General features: G+C 36.8%; 1 protein-coding gene across 9 annotated transcripts in view; it reads right to left on the bottom strand.

Annotated features, from left to right (window-relative positions):
* Positions 1-2,905: 2,905 nt before the first annotated feature.
* The window catches only part of Ten-m (teneurin transmembrane protein Ten-m), a 671,948-nt gene continuing 647,605 nt past the window's right edge, over positions 2,906-27,248 (bottom strand). For 7 of the 9 annotated variants that reach the window (XM_067757094.1, XM_067757093.1, XM_067757088.1 and 4 more), the window contains exons 6-12: positions 20,983-25,038; positions 18,343-18,626; positions 17,549-17,960; positions 16,888-17,433; positions 16,620-16,827; positions 15,667-15,693; positions 2,906-13,933 (exon numbers count right to left, since the gene is read on the bottom strand). In XM_067757094.1, coding sequence (XP_067613195.1) covers positions 8,326-13,933; positions 15,667-15,693; positions 16,620-16,827; positions 16,888-17,433; positions 17,549-17,960; positions 18,343-18,626; positions 20,983-25,038 — 11,141 coding nt within the window. In that variant the 3' untranslated portion in view covers positions 2,906-8,325. The remainder of the gene's footprint in view (positions 13,934-15,666; positions 15,694-16,619; positions 16,828-16,887; positions 17,434-17,548; positions 17,961-18,342; positions 18,627-20,982; positions 25,039-27,248) is intronic. The other 2 variants (XM_067757095.1, XM_067757096.1) reach the window with 2 other exon arrangements.

Genomic DNA, 27,248 nt, shown 5'->3' on the forward strand with positions numbered 1-27,248 from the left:
GAACATTTGTTGTAGACAATGGAGATGAGCTTGGAAAACAGTTGAACGAGTTCCTCTCGTAGTGTATGCAACGGTCCACCAATCTCTGGTAGGTTAAGCCCAAGTACTACTTTTGTGGTACTTAACGCTTTGGTTGCGTTGCTAAGCCCTTCTTTATAGCGTCATAATATAAAAATGAAACGCTTGCCTGTTTCTTCGCATTGAAGTGCCTAAAGCGTTTATGTTAAATAGTGGCTACCAAACTCAGCAGAACAAATAGGTTTCGGGATCGGTAAATACGATTTCCAAAATTACCAAACGAGCTACTGACCTCAAAATTGACCACAGCTTGTAGTTGTACCGGTGTGTAGAAGCTGCAAACATTACTGAGAATTTAAAGCGGGCACTCTGAAATACGCATACATAATGCGGCTCCGTCTCCTTACGACTTGGCACACTGCCAGGAAGGTCGGAAGAGTAAAGTTTACTTGCGGTTACACAACACGCCAGATTGCGCTCCTTACCCTCAGACCGCCCAAACTAAAGTCCATTATGGGAAGATTCAGGACTCGGAGGAGATTTAGACCGATCCACACCTGTAAATTTCTCGCTTGAGTTTTTATGCCGACGCCGAACGGCATATTTCGAAACCGAAATGTACTCAAAGTGCTTGCAGAATGAAATTTTCGGACTGGTTACACGCCTGTACAATGATCTTCAAGGGATCAGGAACCCGATGCTCGATCCACGACTTCTACTTACCCGACTTTTGTAGGCAACAAGACTTATAGGGTTCCACGTCGTCAAAGCAGATCTTTTGATCGATGGTCAGGCTTAGCCCACCGCTGGTGATACCATAATTTTAATTGATAGATCCGGTATATGGCGGAAAGCAGGCAGCAGAATTATTTGGAAGGGTATTGTGGAATGATAAAGCGCGTTTGCATCTTCTGCACGCACTCCTTTTAACAAGGAATGTCATAACCAGCCTTGACCGTCTGCTATTTTCAAATCGTTTATTGTGCAAGACCCATCTAAAAATTGAACCTAGAATCTCCACTAAGCAACTTTACGAACTATATATAATAATAATACCACAGATCAAATATATGCCGGCAACGCCGCGGACATTTTTTTCCATTCGCGTTTTTCGCATCTTGATGAATTACCAGGCTCGCAGAACTATTAAGGCAGACAATTTTCACTAATACGTGTGGGTGTGTGTGTCAATTTTGTTGCTTCCTCTAACTCAAAACGAACGTTGCATACTTTTAGGCAGATGTTATATGTTCCAAATGTCCCACATAACTACTTTACATTTAATAAACTCCTATCTATATAGAAACCGATTAATGCACCTAGCGCCTTAACCGTTGATGGTAGAACCTTGAATCAAGTTGTGAATTAATCTACAAGTCGGTGGCTATACAATGCAAGACAAGAGTTCAGAAAATCTTGCTTGGTTAAGGAAATATATTCCCATTTTTGCCTTGAAGGGTTAATGATGGAACAAGAACTTTTTGAGATATACACAAATTGACAGTAGTTATCGATAAACCGATTAACAAACGTAGCGAACAGTTTGAAAGCCGATGAAAATTTATACTGGTGGCTACAAAAAAGTTGCGAGTGTACCTATGTTGGGGCCAAATCGTAAAATCCGTGATCGTATAATTCGACACGTAAAAACATGATTTTCGGATTATGACATACGTGAACATACTACTTCGATCGTAATTTTGAATCGCAACATACGTGACGAGTGATTGAACGTACACGTTACGTTCCACTTTCATTCCAACACAAACTAGCGATCGTATACACACAAATTTCATTGAAAATGTAGATAAGAAAATTCTCAAAATATTTGAATAAAAACAAAATATAATACATTTCAAACTCGTATTACATATTAACAAAGGTCGGATTCAAACAAGCTTAATGGGATTCAAGGGGTTGTGTAGCGCAATATATAGCTTATCCAACCCAATTGTCAACCTCACCTTCGAGCGGCGAATCCCGTTTCACTAACAGACGAGGCTCTGGCGACCCCAAGCTCCTCATGGAACTTGAGGGTGGGGAGGGAGGGATGGCCTGAAGGTTTAATGTGGCCATATAAATCATTCCCGAGATGGTCGGGCCAGCACCTTAATGGTGCTGTGTTACCGGAGCGTATCGGATCTGTGTCCGACAACGGACCATCACATCGATAACACTCCCCGGGGCCTTCGGGGAGTAACCTAATCGCTACAACAACAACAACAACAACAACAACAACAACAACAACAACAACAACAACAACAACAACAACAACAAGCTTAATCCAAGCCAAAAGGAAATATTGGCGGAATTCATGGCGAGACACCCGCTTTGGTATCGGCTTGCTTAAAATTTAACTTCTCCAGAAAGTAACTAAAAGCTTCGTAAGTTAAGTGAAATCTCTTCAAGAAACTGCAAGAATTTTCTGTTACAAAGGAATAATACATAAATGATATGCTTACGCTTTGTTCGATAAGTCCAAAGAGTTATTGCACTCTCTTAACTGCCTTCGGACGATCTTTTCATCGCCTTCGCTATTATTGGAGCTCAAACAAAACAACAAAACTGGATCCGCCGCAGTTATTTACTTTTTTTTATATTTTTGGCAACCAATTTGACAGTTCAAAATCTATTGTGAGCTGAAAATACAATCCAAACTAATGTGGATCGTAAAATTTATTTTGAATTGAAAAGAAATTACGTTCCGTTTGCTATCGTATGTTATAATCCCATTTTGTTTATACGTTTGACGTATCACGTAATTTTCTTTCGTATGGTTGCCGATCCGTGATCGTATGTTACGATTCGAGCCCTGATTTTTCTTTAGTAGTGAAGCTTCATATATTATTTTTACTTACTTCTATTATCAACAAGCATTAAAATAACATTATATTTTTTTGTATCTTTATTTTAATAATATTTTTTTATTTCATATTTAATACAGTTACAAGTACACATTTATTTCGGTCTAACTTTGTTACGTCATTTTGCATTAACTCATGCGTTTTCATTTGAGTTTTACATTTTATATATGTATTTACTTAAAAAAAATATATATATAATAATAATATGTGTGAAAAAGAAAAAAAAGCTAAAACAATGTATGCATTTTTATTTATTGGGGGTTTCTTGAGTTAAAGTTAATTACTTTATTTTTGTTTTAATTTATTTCTTGAAATTTTCCTTGTATCAGTCATAATTTTGGTATGTTTTTTTTGTTTTGCATGGTTTTTGCCTTTTATACTTACCTTAAATATTTTTTGCTTATTTTTTTATTTATTTTTCATTTTGAAATTATTGCAGTTTTTACAGTTTACTTATGTATAATTCTAGTTGTTAATTTTAAATATAACTATACTACATACAAGTTGTTTTGTTTGTTTATTATTTTACATTATACAACACTTTTCAAATATTGGGACTAAACTGTAGCTATTAACTCAATTGCGTGCAGAGGGGTATCGTATACCCAACTCACACTGCGTTGCCAGATTGCGTGGAAAATATATTGCTCAAACTAACACACACAAATGTGTACAATTTAATGTGTCTTTTCTTAAAAAATATATCTTAAGCTTTTCAATGCATCCTTTATTTAGTATATTAAAATTACTAACACAATCTCCAATTACTATGTATGTATTATATATGTATATAGCAGATTTACATATAATTATTTTTTTTACAAAAATCTGCAATATTATGCTGTTTTATTTTTTGTATTAAATAAGTTTGTATTTATGTTTTTACTTATACATACTGTCAACCTGTCGTCCTATTCAAATTTTTTAGTTAGCCTAATCACTTAGCACCTACCAAAGGTTAAGGATATTGAGGTGTATGTCTATTTTACACGGTGTTCTTACAAATTTTATATTTATTTATATGCATTTATTCTAATTTCTTTTTTAATCTAGTATTCCTAATAATTCCTTAATTAGATAACACTAGAGAATGCCATTAATCAATAGTCAATAATAATAATAATTTTTAATTCATACGATTAATGAGAGCTTTAATGTAAATTTACAAATTGTTAATAATTTTATACGCATAATGAAAAAGCTAATGAAGAATAGTTAATTATAATCATAAATCGTTGAGAGTATAATTCTTAGTAGTTGTAATATTGTATAGTTGTAGCTCAAAATGAGTAGAATGACAGAAAAACAAGTGAACGAACATACTTATGTGGAAGGTTAAAGCGAGCTTTTGTGCTTTTCAGTGGATTATGATGATGAATGAGACTTGTTGGTCAAGTAAAACTGCATCAAAAAGCTTCTAGGATATATCCGAAAAGACTATACATGGGAATACATGAGCAAGATCCCATTAAAGCTTCATGCGTTCTAATAAATCATAAAAAATTATTTTAAATCACACACGGGAGAGAAACCTTGCGTATTAATTACTTATTTTGTGCGAAATTGTAAAAAGTAAAAAGTGAAGCTTTCGCAAGCTGCTAGGCTTACAAAGACTTCATTTTATTATTTGGTTTAAGCTCTTTGAAAATACGGTAGAAATCTTTTCATGCACAAATAAGTTAAGACTGATAATCGCAAAAGTTTTGAAAACCAGTGTTCACCATTTTCAAATGTGCTTTTAGTTTTTATGTCAAAGAGCTTTTATGAAAGCTTTTAAAGCAATCAAGACACTCGTAGCTCTGATTTTCAATCCCACTCAACTATATGGCATAGAGTTAGCACGTTAATTTGAAATATTTGAAGTCTCTTGTATACAAATGTTTCACCAAAATAACGCGATTAAAAAGCTTTATACACTACAAAGAAGCTTTAATATAAAATATAAAAAAAATATTGATAGAGAGTAAAATCATGTTCATAGTAAAAAATATATATAATATAATTTTAGAAACATTTATTAATACTAATTTTAAAGTAAAAGTATATCCATTATTTCAAAACAATTTTTTAAGTGTATTAAAAATATAAATGGCATTTCTAATAGTAATATAACTTTTGTTGATTTTTATTTTGTTGTTGGGCCAATATTTTAAATTTATGTGTTGATATTTATTGAGCTTTACGGCCGATTTCAAATTATAAGGCAAAACACTAAGTTTTCATTTTTCCCCTATGCATTTCGGTGCTATTTTCCACCTTCTAAAGCGGCTATAAACAAACTATTCGACCAGAACCTTCGAATTCAGCTTTCAGATGCTTCTTTCGTTCAACTTCAAGTAAAATTTAATGTTGGTGCCTTTAGACATGGCCAAATCTCACCTTATGCTAAACACGTGTATGGAACGTGATAATGGCATCAGTGGCATATTAAACATGGCTCGATTTAATTACCAACCCGAATTTTTCGATTTGATAGTAAATCTTGGTAATCGTGCTGTGTTTGAAGGAGTGTGTAAGCTAATTTATCGCAATGATGAAAAATTTCGCTCTGTCAATGGTCTCATTCTAAGCGATAATAACATTACGACGGTAGCACCACTGACAGTGTTCTCCGGCGTTGATTTTAGTATTTTGGACTTACGAAATAATAAGGCTCCCTGAAGAAGGTGCAAAATAGCATCGAAATGCATAGGAGAAAAAGGAAAACTTAGCGTTTTGGGTTATAATTTGAAATCGGCCGTAAAGCTCAATAAATATCAACACGTAATATAACTTTTTTATAGCAATTTTAAAATTACTCCTATATATATGTACTCGTATATGTAATATAAGTATAAAATTATTAAAAAATTTAAAGCAAAATTAAAGTTTTTTAAAAGTTGACATGCAAATTATTTATTTGTTTTTATTTCTACTGAAAACAGTTAATAACAAATAATGTACGAGTTGAGTGGATTCGGATTCGAGAATAGTTCGTATATCACAAATTTTTTAAAATGCATTTAGTTTTTATGTTAAGTGTAAACGAGATATTTGTGAGTATGCATTGGTTAACTACAAAGATGATTCTGGCATTGCTTACCTCCGAAATTGGATTGCAAATGAATCAATTATATTAGAACCTTGTTGTGGTATAAAATATTCGATATGAGCGAAGGCTTTTAACGAACAAAAAGGTGTGATGATTGTTGTAGGCGCAGCAGAATTTTATAATATTTTTTGAGTTCAATAATTTGAAAAGCAAATTCAAAGATTTGGCCAATATTTTAGTTGATGCAACTGCAATGTAAAACTTTTGTAACTTACGATTTTGCACAGTGTATGAGTAGGAGGTTAAAACAAAATCCATACAAATAAGATCGCGCGAAAAGCGGACACAAGCTTTTACGATTTGTGCAAATGCGCACAATATCGAATTCACATGGGTATTATAACTGAGTGTCACGGTTTGAGTGCCACTGTGCCACTGTAAGTAATAAGTATCTATTACACGGTTTTGACTTCTTCCTTCTTCGTAATAAATCACATACAAAATTCTGTTAAAAAAACGTTTCCTTCATTGCGGCTGAAAAAGTTTTAAATATGCAATTTTCTCTATACAACTTTTAGCTCTGATAATGTGAAAACATAACTAAAAGCAAGCAAAGAAACTATTTAAACCTATAAAAACTTTTTTAGAAAAAACAAACGCTGAGTATTTGAAAAAAAAAAAAAAAAAATATAAACAATGAATAAATCCAGTAATCAAATAAAACAAACAAAGCTTAAGCATATGATTAAAAAATATTATTGATTAAAATTGCCACAAAAAAAAAAAAAAAAAACTTAAGAGCTAAGACAGAAACAAAAATTTAAAAAAATTTTAGAACCAAAAATAAAAAAGGGGAAGTAGAAATATAACATAAAATTTACCAAGATTTAATTAAATTTTAGAAATTGAAAAATTGCATTTAGAAAAAATTTGTGTAACAAATAGGAAAACAGATAAAACTAAAAAGATAAAAAATACGTAAAAATGGAATGGTATAGAAAAAATATTAAATGTGCTCAAAAAATTCTTACATAAGCAATTTAAAAATCCTGATATCAAAAACTTAAAAAGCTTCAATACTAAAAATTTATAAAAAAACACAAAAGATGTAATACGCGAATAAATTATAAAATTTTGCTACTCTATGCCTGCTTTTTTAACATTTTTTTTTAAACTACGTTTCTATTTTTTGCATCAAAAACTATTTTTCTTCCTAATTTTTTCTTAACCCTGCAATTATACAAAAACATCCAGTTACACTAACTTTTTTATGAAATTTTTTTTATGTTCCACCCTCTTTATTCTCTTGTATATTCAATTCTTAATTTGCTATTTCTTTTATAATTTTTTCTTCAACTAATAGCTAAGCGCTTGGATATATGGTTTATATATTTTTTACTTTTTACAAAATTAAGACTTTTCGCCCAATGGCCTTACATAACCTCAAAATAAATGCTTAAAAATGTTCGCTGTTAGATCTTTTACTGTCAATATAAATTTTTTTTAATCTTTCGATTTGCTTTTCATTGCTCTTTCATAACATTTTGCGCTGTTCTTCAAAAAAATAATCCCTTTTAACTGCTTTTGTAATTACTGTTACTTTGCATTAGCTCTTTACGAGCTACATCCGCCTTGAATGCTATTATTGTTTAATGCCTAATAATTTTGTTTTCAAATTTTTACTTCTGCATTTTAAGTTTTTTTTAATTTTTTTCAATTTCGTTGAAAAATATTATATTTATTATTATTTCTCTTCATTTCTAGATTTTTAGCATACTGGCTTTTTCACACAGACATGTTGATATTTTTTGTTTTTTAATTAAACGTACTCGCACACAATTTCAACTTATATCCATTACAAATTTTTCCCTTTTCATAATTAAATTTTCTCTTAGTTATTCATTTTAAATTATTTTAACATCTAATATTATTTGGTTGCTATCGCTAATAATATAAGTCGTTTTCTGCATTTATTTTTATATTTTTGCTGCGATAGTAGTGCTGTTCGTAGTTTTTGTTATTGTAGTAGTATTCATCTTGGTTGTTGTAGTCTTCTTCGTCACTATCTTCCGTTACTTCATTGAGTTCTTGCTCAGCAGTGTACTGCTCTTGCTCGCCATCACTACTATTGTCGATGCTGCTATTGTTGTTGTTGACATTTAGTGCACTTTCAGCTTTTCGTTGGAATTCGTTTTGGGTAGTGGTGGCGATTTTACGTACATTCCGATTCCCAAATATAATATAATCATCAACGATTTTCCCTTCATACTCGTGCACACCATTTCTCAACTGAACACCCTCATTTTTTGCAGCAACAGCAACATCATTAGCATTATTCACTATCGTTACAGTTATCCCTTGTTCACTACTCTCTCTATTCTCATACTCTTGACTGCCGCTCTCGTCGCCTACTCACGCACTCAAATCCATTACTCTCAATTGTTGTCTACGAGCTTTCGCCGCCCGATGCCCATTACCGATCTTTCTTCGCTTGCGCTTCGCATCACGCTGAAACGCTACATTACCGGGATCATCAGCAAGCTGTGGATATTTATGTATACTATGTATATCGATACCGATCCAGCCATCTACATCACCATGTGACACTAACTCCTCTTTTTCCTCTTCAGTCCAATCACCGCGTCCTTGGAAGCCTGCAGCTACGAGCTGCTTCTCCAGTTCCCACGCACGTTCGACGGCGCGCTTATGCGCATGTTTGAGTATGCGGTGTCTTTCTTGTTCAGGATCGACACCATACTTGATGATCACCACAGCATCAGGACCATGTAAACGCAACTCTTTAGCCGCAGTGCCACCATGATCGGTAACTTCGTGTGTTGATATATTGAACATACCACCGAGTCGTCGCAATTCTTCGTTGTCATCGCGCAGTTTGAGTACATTGTCTTTGACAAAGTAGAATACATCTTGGTCATGTATGCTGAAGTGTAAATCGAGGAAGTAGGAATTATTAAAGACGGATGAGACTACATCTTGCACTACGCTATTCGAACCGTCAACTACGCTAACAAGCGCGCGTCCGCCAATGCGTGAGATTAGCACTCCCTCGCCAAACACGCCACGTCGATAGCTGATGCGGGGTAGTAGATTCCGCATCTTTGGCTCCATTTTTAGAAGTGGTTTTGGTACGAAATCGAAATCGCTGAACTTTTCGTTTGTCTTTTCCACGATGCATTCCAGCCCAGAAATAACGCCGAATTCAGGTGCAAGCGTGTTTGATTTGATTGATACTTGTGGTACATATTGCGCTGCTTTAGTATACTTGGAGCTCTGCATATCGCGCAAATCATAGCCGAAGAGTTGTAGCCATGATTCCAAATCGATCATGTAGTTTTGCGGTTTGCTAGGATTAACAGGATCATTATTGTGATAGCGGTAGATGAAGACATCAGTTGGATTTGACATTTCTGTAGCAAGCGTTTCCCATTTTGGTGTCATCCACTGACCAACTGTAGGATCATAATGACGTCCTTCAGTGTAAACTAATCGTGAGTTGGGATCCAGTAGTCCTCCATGAAAATCGATGGGTATAAAGAAATCTGGATTGGTATCTTTGATAATACGTCCAAATGGTGTACGTCTTACGTCCTTAATTATTGTACCATTGAGATCGAAGAACGCAAGCGGTGAGCCATTTTGATCAGTGGCCACGTAATAACGCTGATCGCCATTCTCCACCGCAATTAACATATCACGATCGTCGTAGAAGAAACGCAATGTCTTGCCCAACTTAGGGAAGTGCACGTGTGTGAGAAGCTTCGGCGTCTTCGGGTTAGCGTAGTAGTATTGGGTGACATTGCCCTTACTGTCATGCCAAGCAATCAAACGACTTCGGTCATCATAATAGTACCACGCTTGGAAGCGATCCCTTTCAAAGGCGTGAATGAGTTGGCCGCGATTATTGTAGCGGTACTTTTGCTCGCCATGACGCACCACAAAGCCGCGAGCATCATAATTGTTGAATTCTATTTCACCCACGTGTATGACACGATCGCCTATGTCGTAGCCAAAATTTATTTTCTCGCCTTGATCCACAATACCGACGGTGTTGCCATTCTCATCATATAAATATTTCCAACTATTGGTGCCGGCTACTTCAATTACGTGTCCATCAGCATTGTAATTTATCTTATCGAATGAGGTTGAGCGTCCTAAAGTGGTCTTTAGTGACTTGATACGATTGCGTAGATCGTAATCCAACTCAAGACGGAAAACATCAAAGCTCTTAATATTCATAAGAACGCTCTTCACACGCCCATGTTGATCGTAATCGATTATGGTAAAGAATTGCTTAGCGGAGTCTTGTATGACTGTGCGGTTGAAGGCATTGCGCGTTATCTTCAAATCTTGTACCACTTCCAACTGACCCAAATTCTGACTGTACTTGTAACGCGCAGTAGGTACGTCCTTATCATCGATTGATATTTCAATACCACTCAAACGCGCATTGCCATCGTACGAGTATTTGTAGTGTGCAGAAGCTAGCGAGTTCTTCGAACCGAAGCGCACTTTTTCGTCTTTAAGTATACCCGCGTGATATTTGTATTCACGACGCAGCTCAAAACCAGGTTCTTGTACTTCGACAGATTTGATGAGACTCGTCGTATCTTGGTATGTGTAATGAGTACTAGAGAGACCAGCCAAAATTGTCTCCAAACGTCCTGCGAAATCATGCACAAACGCCACTTTGCCTGATTGATGTGGATGAATCTTGGCCAGTATTTGACCTTCATCGTTGTAGAGAATTTCAAATGGATGACGATTAACAGGCGAGAAGTACTGATATTTGAAAAAGCCAAGAGATGTTTGCAGCGAAAATGAGTGTATGTGACCGCGTGGCGTTGTTAAGCTCTGCAGCGCGCCCGCATCATCGTATTGCAGCAGATAGTCAGAGCGGCGTGGTGTAGTTACTTTCAGAGGTAGCGAGCCGAAGATATCTTTGAAGGCATAAACCATGGATGAGCCATCACCGTACTTAATTTCATTCAATCTTCCATTGCGATCAAAAGTGTACGCCTCCTGCAGCACACCCCATTTCCAGCTAACCAAACGTCCAAAGCGATCGTACTCCAAGTCAACATCCGCATAGTCGCCTGACTGCGGGCGGAAGCTTACAGGCCGTGCAGTACGATCATAAGTCACATTCAACAGCTCCTGTTTGTCATCAACGAGTACAACAACTGATTGTGTATCACGATCATATTCTAGTGTAAGCACATTATCACCATTCACACGTAATTTGCGTCCGACTTGTGACACAGGACGTGGTCCTTTGCCTTGCTTGCCTTGTTGCAGGCGACGTACAAAGTAACGCCACTCGAAACGATTAGCCAAATCACCAGCAATTTCGGTACGCTGCTTAGCTGGTACTGGATAGCTTTCGCCAATGACAGGATTGATTTCAGCCAAGATAGCATAAGGCACCACTTCCATTTGCACGGTGTGGCCCCATGGCGTTAGACTAGTCATTGAACCATCCATTTCAACAGATGTTCTTGACTCGGCGGCGCCATTACGTACCATCACGGTTGAACCCTGTATAAGCATCGATTGCTCCTTTTGCGCATTCTCGGAAATCTTTACTTGTGCACCCTTAACGCTAAGATCGAACACCAAGTCGATGACACGTCCAGTAGGTGTAACAGCTGAGGTGAGACGGCCAAATTCATCATAATTGTAAACATAAGACCGTCCAGTGGAATCAAGTTTGGTCTTTAGCAGTCCAGTGGGTCCGTGATACTCGAAGGTTACATTGTAGTTATCTGGGGTACTCAGTTCGTGCAACATCTTCATGCGTGTCATACGTAAACGACATTTCTGACCTTTAGTATTCTCGATGGAGTTGACCTGTGAAGTGTAGTCACGCAGAAGGAATACTTTATTACCCGCTGCATCGGTGACGGTGCTCAGTTTACCGTTAGATGTGTTGACATTGTAGGTAAACACATAGGTGGTCTCACCAGTTAAAATATTCTTTGTGGAAACGTGTTGACCAAATCGATTGAAAATATAAATTTCTTGCATATCTGGCGCATAGATTTCGTATTCACGCGAAGTGCTCGCTTCAGGTATGCTCGACATAACAGAGCGTATACGATAGTTTGCCTGATCAGCGATATGCACATGGCCATCAGGTGTAACTGATAGTGCAGCGATAGTGTTGAATTTAGCGCTCGTGGCAAGGAAGTGTTCCGCCTCAAAGCAATCACAACCACGTTCCAAACAATTGCATTTCGACTCTGCGCCTGCGAATGGTGCAATACGTCCATCGGTGCCAATAACGCGCACGCGGTTGATACGCTGTGAGTCACTCTCTGCCACATACAGCTCACCCATAGGGCCAAAGGATATCGACTGTGGCATAACAAGTGTTGCATGCGTAGCCAAATCCGAATCATAAACAGTTGAAGTGGTGGCACAATGCAGCGGACGTCCGGATATAACACGCACACGTCCATCAGGTGTCATGCGTAAAATCATGTGATCGTCAATTATGTGAAGCGTGTTATCCAAAGGACTAACTGCCAACTCAGTGGGCCAACGTAAATGCATTTCCTCCAATTTCAATGTGCCTTCACATGGAATGGGTTTCCAGTGTGACTTGTGCATGTGATTACCAATTAGCGTGGTCACAATACCATCGCGATCTACCATACGTATGTTTGTGCCATCGGCAAAGTAGAGTATATTATCGCTAGAGATGGCGATGCCTTTGGGGTAAGCTAATTTTGCATCTTTCGCCAATGCGCCATCACCGCAATGCGCTTCATCGCCTGGAAGACAACGTTCACCCGATCCGACAATGGGTTCCCAGTTTTTATCGGGTTGCGAATAATCATTAGTATCACGTACACGTATAATCTGATGTGATTCTGGATCGGAAATGTACAGCGTGCCATCTAGCGGACTAAGCGCCATGTGATAACGATATGAAACGCGTGTGGCATTCAACTTTACTACAGTGCGTATACTACCGTCAGTCATGATGCGACGTATATAATTGAAGTCGCCTACATATAAACTGCCATCGGGTGAGGAAGCCAAAGCAACTGGCGCTAGTAGACGTTGCTTGTACGCCAAACCTTCACAATCATTGCACTCGAGTGGACGTTGATGACCATCACCCATTGTGGTTAGTATGACGCGTGGTTTGTTCTTCAAGTAAATATTAGAACCATCACCTTTTTGTAGTATACCCTCGTGGAAATTGTAGCGATGATGTATGTCAAGATTCCAACCGCCTACCTCCGAAATGGACATATCGTGGCCAGACAATTTGGTGGTTTGTATATCCCAAATAATATCCTTGCAATCGCTGTATTGATAGCCAACTTTAACAACGGCTGTGGTAACACCATAAACGCGCTGACGATAAATATTCAAGCGATTCCAGGCGTAGGTGAATTTTATACCCGGATCAGCTTCGAAAACGCGCTCAAAGAGTATACCTTCAATAGTTATGCGCAGATGTATGAGATGCAGTGATTCGGGTATGCTTTCGGGTGTCAGCTGTAGTTTTATTGTTGACAAGTAACCGGCAGCGCGCGAAGAATGATATACCAAGTTCAAGCCTGTACCAGGTATCTGCAGTGACTCTTGTATTACTTGCGACTCAGCCAGTATGGCCGAGCGATCAGGACAAGCGCCTTGGAAGCCGTGCTTCCACGAGGCCAACACTACCGGTTTCATAAGATCGTAGTCATGTGAAAAGCAAGTATGCGGTACTGGTACTGGGCTTTTTTCCTCTGACATTGACATAACAACCACTTCAATTATGATCACCTCATTCCAAGGTACTTGTACGATACGTGACTGTGGTCGGAAAGGTGAACGTCCAAATTGGAGTGTTACTGCGCCACCGCCATTGACCATCAAATCGAACCAACCATCATCACGTGTGAGCGTAAAGCCTTCGAGAAGCGTTGTGGTAGAAACGCGTACACCCACCAAACCCATGCCAAGTGAGGTGGCGACGCGACCGCGTATAACGGCCGAACGGCTGAGGGGAAAAAAGAGAGTGAGAAAAATTAGGCTTGAGCGCTAAGTATTGTGAAATATTATACTAGTTTATCAAATACTATTTAAAGAGCGTAAAATTGTTATGTATTAATGTTGACGAAAAATTTAACAAAATTATACTAACAAGCATTGAAAAAATTAAAAAAAAGGTATGAAACAATTGGCGCTAAGGAACGGATATACATTTATATAAATGAACTACTTAAATAAATAATATTAAACTTCGAAATAAACAAAATTAAAAATACACTTAAAAAAATTATAAGAAAAAGTAGACACGCACATAGAAACATAAAAAGACGTAAGGTACACAAATTGAACGAAGTTTGAACGAGCGAAACAGCGAACGAACGATACTTTACAAGGTGTAAATGTTTGAATATTGACGCTTTTGATAACGGTACTTTTAAAATCTATTTTAATATTATTTTTTAACTAAATACCATTTTTTATTAGTAGCAGGGTTGCTATTAACAATTTTTTTTTATTTTTATTGTAAAGGCGCGTAAAATTTTGACTGAAAGCTATGAAGGAAATATTTCAACTCAAAATTAACTAAAGTTGTTGAGCAACGCACAACATAACCTAAAAAATCCTAAAAATATTTACAGTTTAAAATGTTCGGTTAAATTAATGGTTGTTTTGAATTTTATTAGTAGAAATAATTGGAAGCTTAAAAAAATGAGAATACGATTTAGGAAGCAAAACCAAAATGAACTTAAAAAAAATAAACTTTTTAAAGGATAACAACATAAGCTAGACATAAAAGTACTTTTCGAAAAAATGTAATGAAATAGACAACGTAACAGCATAAAACGTAAGACAATATAAAGTAAAATAAAATATTATTAATCAACAAAACAAAATATAGCATTACATAATTGAAAAATAACTAAAGAATACAAAAACCAAGTAATCAAACAAAAATCAACAAAGAAAACGCTACATAGCATACAAAATAACGTAACATAACATAGCGTTACAATAATAAATGCAGATTAAAAAGAAGAAATAAAAGCAATAAAAGACCTAACAAATTCAACCGATGAATTTTTTAATCTTAATACAATTTTTAAAGCTCTTTATCAAAATCTAAAGAAAATGCTCATCTTATTTTTTATGTAAATAAGTATAGACAAGAAAAGTAGTAAATGTACTTATTCCAACTGTATCGCCTTTTTTTCAAGGCGCTTACTCTTTAGTTCGTTTCGATAGTGAATTTGTTCGAATTTGAATTCGAACTAGTGCTCCAAAGAAAGTATTAGCTTTTCGAGTAGAATCAACATATTTTCGAATCGAACTACGGAGTAATGGCCTATGAGCTTTTCCCATAGTTGCATAGAAGAAAACAGTACAATAAGTACGAAATTGCTGGGTAGGAAAATTGAACTTTTTTTAAACTATTTACATGAGTTTGTATTTTTTTTTAGAGCAGGATACTAAGCTAAGGTAATCGGAGAAAAAAAAAAACTTTAATTTTGAATTGGATACATTTTATTTTATTTTAGGAGTATCAAATAAAAGAGATAAAAATTCGAATGAGCGATGAATGGACGTTTCTTTTTAAATAAGTAAACTTTAACAAACACTTGAAAAAATTATAAGAGAAAATCTAAACTAAAGAAATGAGTAAACTTAAAAAGTATTTTAATAAACAATCAACGACTTTCTTTGAAAGTAGTTAGTTATTTTAGTTTGAGCGCTTTTGCTTACCTTGCATTGAAATAATTCCAAAAAATGCTGTTAGTGTTAAATGAATTTCGATATGATTTTTTTTATTACAATTAGTTTGTTTTGATAAATTTGTTTTTTTTTTGTTTTTTGTTTGTTTTTGGAGCAAAGTGAAAGAGCCGAAAGTTATGCATAATTTCAAAACAAATTCATTTTCGAATCGAACAAATCGAGTTTTATATTAGTAAATTTGTTATGTGTACGCATTGGTAATGATGGTAATAAAAGTAGTAGCAGTGATGTTGGTAGTAGTAGTTAGTAGTATTTTTGGTAGTAGTTTTAGGGCGCGCGTGTAAGAGAGAAGAAAAGAGTAGAGAAAATTAGTTGCATTAGCGTTGAATTATTGATTGTATGCTTTGCAAATACATTTCATTTTTTTATGTTTCAAAAGCAAGTCAAAACTAGTCAAGTAGTACTTTTAAAACTAACACTGCGCGCTTGGCGCTACCTTTGCGCGCGTAATCCGCCCTTTAATTTTGGTTGTTTTTTCCTATATTTATATTTAGTTTCCTACTTTCATGACGGCATGTTACTGGTGCAATACAAAGGACATTTAGTGGGATTTATTTACAGTTAAGTGATTTTTGGTGCTCAATTTTTTTCGTTTTGTTTGGGATAATTTTTTTTTGAGGATGGGCATACTAGGACAAGGGCACGTAAACAAAAAATATATATCAAAACGTAAAAACTTAAAAAAGGCAAACTAGTTTTCATTAGGCATTACTGTTTTTTGACTTTTCCTGCAGTAAGATATTCATACATCCACTATACATATAAACACTAAAAACCAATATTTCTGCAAAACAACAATTTTGTTTCTGGTTTTTTAAACAAAAATTCTTGACCGATTGCATATTATTTGAATTTTTTAAATACCATATCCTCTTTTATAAACCTAATTTCCAAACTCAATTGGCAAGCACATTGGAACCAACCTTTCATTGAAAGTTTCCAGTTTCGCATAATTCTGCAAACTACTTTCATCTATTAGGAACTTCATGCGCTCAAAGAACGAGGCTGTGATGGCTGGCGGTTGTTTGCGTAGCAATACGTCGATTGGCTTGGGCGCCGACACGCATAGCTGTGATGTCTTGCAAACATGGCTGGCGCAGCACTCGGGATCCTCACAATCGACGAGACCGTCTGTGCAAATTAAACAAAATTTTAAGATCGAACTAAAAAAAATTGTTTGAGCGCACTTACCTTTGTCATTGTCCTTGCTATCGCCACAGTTCAGTTCGAGCGCTATGCCACAATCCAGTCCATCCCAGCCCTCATAACAACGACACTCCCATTGTCCTTCGCCACTCACACGACACTGTCCATGCGCCGAACAGCCATTTGGACAACCCTCAATCGTGCAATGTTTACCATTCCAACCGGTCACACATAAGCATGTGCCATTCTTACACTGACCATGTTCATTACAACGCGTATCACATAGCTTCGTATTGCAATATTCACCACCCCAATCAAGATCGCAAGCGCAGGCATCACCGACGCAGCGCCCATGTTGACCGCAATCCAAATCACATAATTCCTTCGAACAATCATCACCGCTCCATTTGGGCTCGCAAGTGCATGTTTGTGTATCCAAATCAAATGTACCATGACCAGAACAGTCTGGTAGACATTGCAGAGCATCTTGATCCATTGTAGCGCAATCGGGTCCTTTCCAACCTTTCTTGCAAATGCATGTGCCATCAGCGCAAAAGCCATGTCCTGAGCAACTCGGATGTGGGCAATCAACTGGAAATAGAGAAAACATCAAATATTAATGCGTATTAGATTAAGCTTGTAATTTAAGTTCCGTCGCATGTAGCTTATCTCACACATTTAAAGGGCTTTAATTTTCTTTTATTACCTTCTTCGCAGAATTTCCCCTTATAACCGCGCATGCATTGACACTTGCCACTCACGCAGTGACCGTGTCCATTACAGTCGGCAATCTCGCACTCATCGTGACGCAACGAACATTCTTTACCCTTCCAACCCGGATTACATATACATTCGCCATTAATATATTCACCATGTTGTGAGCACAAAACTGGACATACGCTCTCGCTGCAATCGTCACCACCGAAGCCGGGATTACATTGACAATGCCCCAAGAGACATTGCCCATTACCAGAGCAGCCATTCGGGCAGTTTTGTGTCATATCCTCCGCTATAGCGGCATAGAAGGAAACCTCTTGTGCGTCACCATCATCGTTGTACAGTGAAACAAACCAATGACCCGGTTCCATGTAGCGCGTAACTTCGCGTGTTATCGATAACTGTACATGTGGATGAGCGAGCGCATAAGAGAAAGGGCGAAGGAGCAAGCGAGATCACGCGCAAGATTGATCACGTTACGTATGAAGCAGTAGCGATGAAAAGCCAAATGAATATGTATTGATGTATGTGTTTGGTTTGTGGAACATTTAACGGTATGTGGACAACATTTGTATGTATGAGTTGGTGTATTTAGGATGAGAAACAAGAAAAACACAGAGAGAAACAGATTGGTTAATTTTAAGCATTAGTTGGGTAAGTTAATAACTATGAAGCAATACAATATAAAAATAACCAATACTTATAAGTTCATATACCATAACTTATCACATACCATCTTGAAATACCTATTCATATATTTATAGCACACAAAATAGTACTTACATGTGCTGCACGTGTGGTCCTTGTGCCCGCGGTAAATCCGCTCAACACTTCCTTAAAATGATATTGCGTATGCGTTGGCAAAGCGTTACGTCGCCCATAAACGCCTATCGAAGCACCACGCGGTATGGTATAATCGAATTTTACATAAGCCGGCTCTGATTGATAAAATTGCACATTCCAATAACTATAAGGTTGTATTTCCTTAGTCAACTTTTGACCCAGTGTAATCTGTCCGAAAGTGGTGCCATCTGGTGGGAAACTGCGTGCTGGGAAAGTTCTCGCGCCTATTCCATATTTTTTATTTTTTTTACGTGGTACGCGAGTATGTATGCGAGCGTGATCGAATACGATCGCGTGTGCATCGGATTTAGTGGGAGAGCGAATATATTTGAGCGAAATGTGGTGAACATAAAACGCAATGAGTGATGATATATAACGGCAAATGTGGAGGCGCGATGAATGTTCGAAAATGCATACAGAAAAAACGTGTGCAATACGAAAAAAGAGAAAAAGGAAAAAGCGTTTTTTTGTTTTAGATTTAGATATTTAATATATTGGTACATTTTCTTATAAGAGAATTTTTGATCGAGAATTTACAAGGAAATTTACAAAGATCGAGGATTTTTTGTACCCTGGGCAAGGATTCTGTAAGTGTGAGTTTTGAAATGTAATTTTTTTTTCATACAAAGTATGTATATGAAAGAAAAGTACATATTTCAAAACTCATCTTAAGAGAATCTAGGGCCTGGAATAATTTTTTTTTCAGAATGAGCATGTTTTATATTTAACAATGGAAAGGTGAAATTTTAAATTTTTTTAGTATCATAATATATATCACAATTTTATGAAGAGGTGTGGTTAGTTTTCAAATGTGGATTGAAATTTTTTTGGTAATAACCTGCAGCTTTTACAAAATCATATTATTCAAAAGGCTCCGTTTGGAAAGACATTATGTCCTTTACTCTCATCTTCCCAATTCTTCAAATATTGCTGGCTCTCAACAGCCAGTGCTCAAGAGGACGATTCATTTAAAGTTGAAAGCGAACAGCTACGCTCTAGATCGTGGAAAGATGTTTTGCTGATTTTCGTTGATAGCTAATCCTTTTCATATTTACATTTTTTATTAACACAAATTTTCGTTAATACTCTTACAGATTAAATGGTAATGCATTTTTTAATGGGGTGCTAAAATTTTGTGTCACTTTGCCAATTTCTGAACTTAAGGTGATGAGCATGGTGTTAGTAAATGTATGTACATATGAACATGCTATTAGTTTAATCCTTAACCAACAAAATTTAAATTTAATAGTGGATTAACTCTGTTTTTGGCTCTAATACTTTCGAATTTTGACTTAATTTTTTAATATATCATATCAACAAAACCTGCGAAAAACTCAGTTTCGAAAATACTATTGTCAAGGTCCTTTGCTAATTAAGGTAACGATGTATTTTTATTTTGAATTCTAGAATGATACATTTAAATATACTTAAACTCCAGTTAAAGTTGACTAGAACCCTGCCACTTTGGCCGCTTTAGCTGAGTGGAGCAGCAAAATTTTATGTTATCGAACAAAGTGGCGAGGTTAAAAACTCTAGTCTACTTTAACTGGAGTTTGAACTCGCATTGAAAAACCGGGCATTCGCATTTTAGTAGTATACTCTTGGGCGCCATTTTTAATGAAATCACTTTTTAAAATAAACGACATGGAAAATTGGGAACTTCCGTGATCAAGAAGCCAAATTTTTCCAAACCCCATACAATTTAAAAAAAATTTAAATGCGGGTGTTATTTTTAAACTACGTTCAGTACACTAGAAGATTTGGAACGAGTTTAAACCGTTGAGCGGACTTATCACTTCACCTCCTGCGGTATTGAAGTATTTGTTTCCGTTTGCGTCTTCTCATCATCTGTGGAGTATAGTAAGGGAATATATTGGCAATAATTTGCCTTCATGGATAGACTATATTTTGTTCTTCAGGAAACTGAAATGCTAAATATTTATGCCTTAAATTTGAAGATTGATGCGTTACTTGTCCTGGCGTTGAAGAACTGTTTTTTTGTAATTTTTGTTGCAATTGGGACACTCTTAAGTTGAGAATTAGACCTAAATAGTTATTTGGCTACGTTTTGTTTTATATTAAAAAAAAGATGGGGTATTCACGTTAGCTCGTTATCAGCTACAAAAATATTTTATGTAGAGTATTTTGTTTTTAGAAACTATGTAAAAATATTAAAATATAAGCAGATAACCTTGAGTATCCAAATGTATATACAACAATAAACATATATGCATTGTGTTTAGTAAAGGTTAAAATTGTTGAATGTTATGTGTACTTCACATCACCATTACCTACATACATTATTAGTTTCGGTTCTATGATAGATTTTCATTTACCTACACACTTATATCTAGATAATTATATACATTTGTTTATATAAGCTAAGTAGCGCAATGAAGGGTTAAATCTCTTAAATATATAGTAAATGAACTTTTATGCAGAGTTAGAGAGCGCATAAATTAATAAGGCGGCGATTTTCATTCATTAATTTCTACTCTGTTAGTCTACAACGATGTCAATGATTTAATTAAAAAGTATTAGTAAGTTATTTAAACGACATTAACCATAACAAACAATCACCTTCAAGTATCAGAATAGGCATAACATCTGGACATGCAATTTTGTTGCCATCACCCAAATTAATTTCATTTTCGGCATCAATATTATTATTAGTGACATCAACACCGAGCAAATTAGTAAATGAAGTAGCGGTTGGAGTATCAGATGAAGAATTAGAAACTTCAGCAATGCCACTAACAGTAGCAATATTAGTTGAAATAGTTGTGACGGTTGCAGGTGCAGAAGTGATTGGTAAGAGTGGTGTAGGGATAGAATTCATGATTATGCTGGGCGTACTGGTCGTGGTAGCAGTGGGGTTAAGATAAACGTTATTAAGTGACTCAGGTTCTGTTGGAATTGCTTCAGTAAATTTTAAGAAATCGCCACATTTGCAAGGGCACTCTGGTATGGGTGGTGGTGGTTCTGCTATACAATATGGACTCAATGTAGAGCGCGGTGGCAAGTCTTCTGCACGTGTTGGTTGCTTAATTAGCTGTATATTTGCTGTTTGGTCTTCGGCGCTCTGTACACGTTCGTGTGTTAGCACTTCCTGTAGATCATGAGATTGGCCACCGAGTGGCACGGCAACATGTAGCGTATAAACAGAGTTTTTATCACCTTCGGTCGCTATCGTTACATTAACGAGTATATGTTTGTTTGGTACATCATATCTTTCACTAACAATAGGCGCTTTTAACTGGAAGGGCGGCGCTTTATCAGCGTACCTAGTAGGTGCGTCGTTATATTCGCCATTTTTGAGTATTTCATTTTCAACATTGGTAGGCGCATACTTAGTGGATATGGGAGGTCGGCTTGTGATGTGCGTTTTTTGCTTGCTATATGCCGATTTTGCATTTTCATGAATACCCCCAACGGTCTTGTAAATTTCATCTTCATTGGAGTGTGTATCTTCTAATTTTACAATATCAATGTTGTCCGCATTTAGCTCGCCAGCATTGAGTTGATGATAGTCATTAGTTGCGATATTGAAATTTGTTTTGGTATTTATCTTGTTGTTGGTGGGATGTGCTACAGTGTGGATGTGGCGTTTTGTTGTATTTGGTTTGTATGCTGTATTGCTGTGTAGTGGTATTAAATCGTCATTAAGCATCAGCTCATCTGCAACTCGACTCTCATCAACAGCTGTTGACGCTGTTTTTGTTTGGATTAAAGGGTTTAGTATTTTTATTGTTGTATTTATTTCTTGTACATCGTCAGTTTGCTCATCTATTTCGTCACTGCCATCAACTTTTTTTGAATTTCTTGCTTGAAACTCATTCTCCAGCTTGCTGCTAGTCATTTGTGTCTGGTCTGTTACTGAAGCTGTCACTAGCATTTCAGAATTTGCTAGATCTATGAATATTTGGTCATTTTTAAACAATTTTGTTTCGGTTTTTTCCTCTAGTTCTTCTGCAGCTCCTTCGTATGTTGCTACATTACTTTTTTGCTGTTTGCTTGCTGCGCCTCTCGTCAGCTGCGTGTCACTATCGCCTATAGCTTTTACTGTAACTGACGTATACTCATTTATCTCCATCGTTTGTCGCTCATCAACTGTTGTTGTGGTGCTTGTCTCAACATCATCAACATCAACGCCAGAAACTGGTCCACTAAAACTATTTTGTTGTATTTGACTTCCTTTTAGCTTAATTTGTAGTTCCTTTTCGGTTGTCTGATTTTCATTTGCAGTCATTTCTAGCTCATTTCCCTTCATATTTTGCAGTTCTCTGAACTCAGTGCTTGCTTTTGCTTCAGCATCGTACGTTGCGCGCTGATCTTTCCGCTCATTCATTTCGTATTTATCAATTTTTATAGCACTTGATATACTTGCGGCAGCTAGTGAGGGCGCTTGCGTTACCATAGCCACATACCCGCCGACAACATCATCATAGCTGTCAACTAAATCACGCTCATTATTGTTATCATCGGTTGCAGTTTCGGCGCTATCGTTTTCACTATCATTTAATGCTTCATTTGATATGTCATAATGACGATTTATTTGAAAATCGTTTTCAACATCTACCAAATCAGTTACGGAATAGCGAAGCGTTGTGTCCGTAACATGGTGCGCCTTGTTTTCTGTAATTTTGTGCTTCTTATACTCTATTTTATTGTCATAATTTGTGGTAGCGCTTTTGTCAATTTGTAAGGCGCCTACAATTTCTTGCTTTTCTTCTAGCACTTTTTCAACGTTTTTTTTACCCACTTCATGTTTGCGCTCCAGCAAAGCTGTGGGCTGCTCAATTTTATTACGTTCATCAATAATCATGTCAAGTAACTGTGGCGCCACCGCTGCATCTTCCACCACTTCCGCCGCTAAAACATGCTCAGGTGCGTGTAGTGGGCGCCCCAAATGTTTTCTTAGTTTCTTACCTTGTTTTGTATCGATTTTTAATGATTTGTAGACTTTCATTTTTGTCTCTTTAGCTTGCGTCACCTTTTCACCTGGCAAGGCAGCAGGACTCACTTTAACAACAGTGTCGTTATGCGGCGCGGCTGTGGTCATCGATATCCCATTAATTTTAGATGCCATTTTAAATAGAATTTTCTTATTACTTTCGATAACTTTGTTAACAAGCTCTTCAGCCGAGCTACTAACTTGCCGTAGCGTGTCGTTCTCAACATAATCAGTCATATTATCATAAATGTCAGCCGCATCAACAGTAAGCACTGGGCGCGCCTCCGTTAATGGCATTACAGTTGCTAGGTGTGCTATACGCGCTTTAACTTTTTTTGATGGCGCAGTCTTAGCAGTCTCCATCACACCTGATGTCTTAAAGACTTTCGCTTGCCTAGCGTTTATACTTTCTCTACCATTATTTGTAACATTTGTTACTTCATTGTATTGATCCACAAAATCGTTTGATAAAACTTTCGCAATGGTCGTCAATGACTTATCGCCTACTTTTTTTTGCTGCTGCTGTCCAGACGACTCATTGAACACATCATCATAATCGTACGCCACGTCAGCGTCAGCATATATATCGCGTGTAGACGTGTGCGTTATATCGCCCTCATTAACTACTTTGACGACGACGCTAGCAATTTCTTTGTCATTACTGGAGCTATGATTGCGATTTAATACACCGCTGTCTTTCAAAGTTTCTACAGTGCTACTATAGCTACCTGTTAGCGGCATGTTATTGACATTGTGCTCAAAATTAGAGCTCATGTGGTTATTGCCAAATTTTATGTGCGCTTCGTCCTCGCCGTCGTTTAAATCTATGCTAGGCGCATAAGGTAGCATTGTACTACCACCCTCTGCCGCCGCATAATTGCTTTCAGTTTTGGTATTTGGTATTGACGCGTCAGCTACCTCGCTTGATGAGCGCTGCGTCACATTCACACTTTCCGTACGCGCTGCCATATTTGTTGCCAACACCTCTTTTGGCTCTACTCTAAGAAAACCCTCTACATTGGAACCGCCCAATTTTTCACTTGCTTTGCGTTTTGCTTGAGTTATTAACTCAAAATCGTTCAGCTTTTCCTCTACGCTTTTATTAATTCCCAACTTCGACTTCGCCGCTGACTTTGGTATTATTTTTTCAGCAATTTCAAGGTTTTGCTCAGCGTAATCACTTTTGCCAGCAATTTTACTGTGTTTGTCATCCCAGCCGCCACTATTACTATCCTTTGTATTTCCAATTTCAATGGCTTGCGCTTTCATTTCATCATCATATTGCTCTTGCGTTTTCGTAATTAAGTCGATGCTTTCGAAACTTTCTGGATATGTCATTAAACTTCGCCGATAACGTTTTTTGCGCGTACCATGTTGTTGTCGATAGTGTAATATTTTTTGTAACTTCGATTGTTGTTGTGGGCGGTGATTTAAAACTCGCCACTTACCACTTTTATTCGTCTCCTCTTCCGCCATCTGCATACCAATACCGCTCCACATTTGTTGCTGTACTGTGGTTTTCGTTTGTGCTGCGTCAGTTGCCAGGTGTGTCGCTGCCGTTGCTACTGCGTTTTCCTTTTTTGGTTGCTGCCATTTGTTTGCCTTATGCATGTTCCCCCACCGTTTCCAGTACGGCAATGTGGCGCGTGCATTTGGCATAGGTAGCACTTTATTCCTGATGTCTAAAGATAACGCGATCCGCTTTTACATTTTCAATTATCAAGACACAAATTTATTTGAATTTTCCTAGAGCTTAACAGTTTCTAAATATTTCAGGAATTTCATTCCTTAGGGGAGTTTTAAATTTCTTTTTTGATCATCTAAAATTGTTTTTCTTAACAATTATTGCGTTTTTGTTGTTGTTTTTCTACGTCTGATTGCCGCTTGACACTAATGAATATTTCAATTGCGGTTGCGTCGCTCTTGCCGCATCGAATTACGCAAATTATGTAAATGCTTTTAAGATTCTCTCCTTACATATTTGGCGCTCAATTTAAGTGTAAAATGTGTGTTTTGATGTGATTTTACCAATGCGTGGATGTCGCAGCACTTATGCACAATAAGGCGCGTCACAGAGGGTAAGAAAGTTGTTAAAATCAAGCGCGTCAAGGGAATTACGCCAATAAGTGTATTGGAGAAATCACATTACTAAATATTGATATTTGTTTATTCTGGAGGTACTTGGCACGCCTTCGGGACTAAGCCTAAGCGCAGACTAAGTTAGGATTTTCAAATATCTCTAAATTAAAGAACCCATATCTTAATTGTGGCTGTTTGCTTTTTCATAGAACTTTTTGTTGTTGATGTATTTATTCTTCTTTTAATATAATTAAACTTGGTAAGCTTCATGCAATATATTTTTATTTAATATCAATTTTGGCATTCATTTCAATAATCTTAAGCGCAATTTTATTGCATACTAATAGCTGTGATATAACTGCGGATGTAGGTGCGAAAATTCTAAAGGAAAATCCATATAGAGAATCCATTTTTTTAGGCGACAGCAGAGTGCTCGCTGTAAGATATGGTATCATATATTTTACCAGCGTGAACAATTTCTATAAGTAATCCTAGCTTTCTATCTTTATATTATAGCAACTCTTCTCACTTCCACTCTGTCGTCGGCCTTAGTATCGCAACTCTGGCTGCGAGAAATTAATGGTGCTCTTAGCCATGCGGTTCTCTTCGCTTCGTATCGCAGCTTCAATATGAACGCGCTCTAAAGCACAAATTAGCTAAGTTGCGCTATCAAGCTCCCCTTACCAATAATTAGGTAAAAATTGCAATATATTGTTTGCTACAGCCTATGAAGATGTCACAAGATATTATGCTTATAAGAAACTGCTTGATCACTAAACATCAAAACTTCTTCGTAAGATGTTGAGAATAAGATCAAACTATCGAAAAATAGCAAGAAATCAACGTGAAAGGCGCATGAGCTTCTATGTAGTCCTTAAATATTTCTATGTAGACGATCTCTTTGTTTAATGGTTACATCTTTCGAATTACTATTTTAAATCTGCTAATATATAAAAGTACCATGGTATGTGCTTAGCTACAAAAAGAAAGGTATCAGGATCATATCCTCGTTTAAGTAACAGAAAACATTAAAATGCTTCAGAAAATGTTACTCAAAAGGGTTCACCCACGTCAGTAGGCAATTTTTCGTAATATCTAGTGTATATAGGTGCGTTCGAGGGCTTAGGAAAAAAGCACGCCACTATCTGTCGCTTGACAAAAATAGAATGACACGACAGCGTCATTCGTGTCTCATAAGAACGTGTAAAAAAGATTGGACAAATATCGCCTTGTGGCCACTGTCGTAAATGTAATCAGACATCAATCATTCCCCTACACATTCAAACTCTTTGGAGCTCTGCTCGGGTTGTGCACCTTTGATATAGGCATACTTTTTGGATAGAGTGTGCAAGAATCCCCTAAAAGACAGCCTGATATTCAAAGAGAACTATCTTAAGTCTTGGTGGTAGAACGTGATTACTAAGAGAGCTCATTGCAGCCCTTTCCCAAAACTCCTTAACCCACCTTGAGCCAATTTCAAAAAATGTGCTTATGAAAATAGCGCAGTGAATAGCAGCTTCACTGGCTAGGTCAAGCTCGGAATAGACGATGATTCGTGGCAGGGAAGTAAATAGTTCTCAGGGATAGATCTTATTAACACTTACGTGCCAAATGTGGGTATCCTTTTTTAATCTCCTTTTCATTCTTTATTTATCTTTATTCTTTGTGAACAAAACTTTTACATTTATCTCTAATCCATTAATTCTACGACGACTTATGTAATTACTTTTTAACTTGAGCTCACTAGCCCAATTCAACCAGATACAGTCAATATAAAGCCATTAGAAAATCTCAAAATTTTCAATTAGCATAA

This window comes from Eurosta solidaginis, chromosome 5 (assembly GCF_040869045.1).
Source record: "Eurosta solidaginis isolate ZX-2024a chromosome 5, ASM4086904v1, whole genome shotgun sequence".
Lineage (NCBI taxonomy): Eukaryota > Metazoa > Arthropoda > Insecta > Diptera > Tephritidae > Eurosta > Eurosta solidaginis.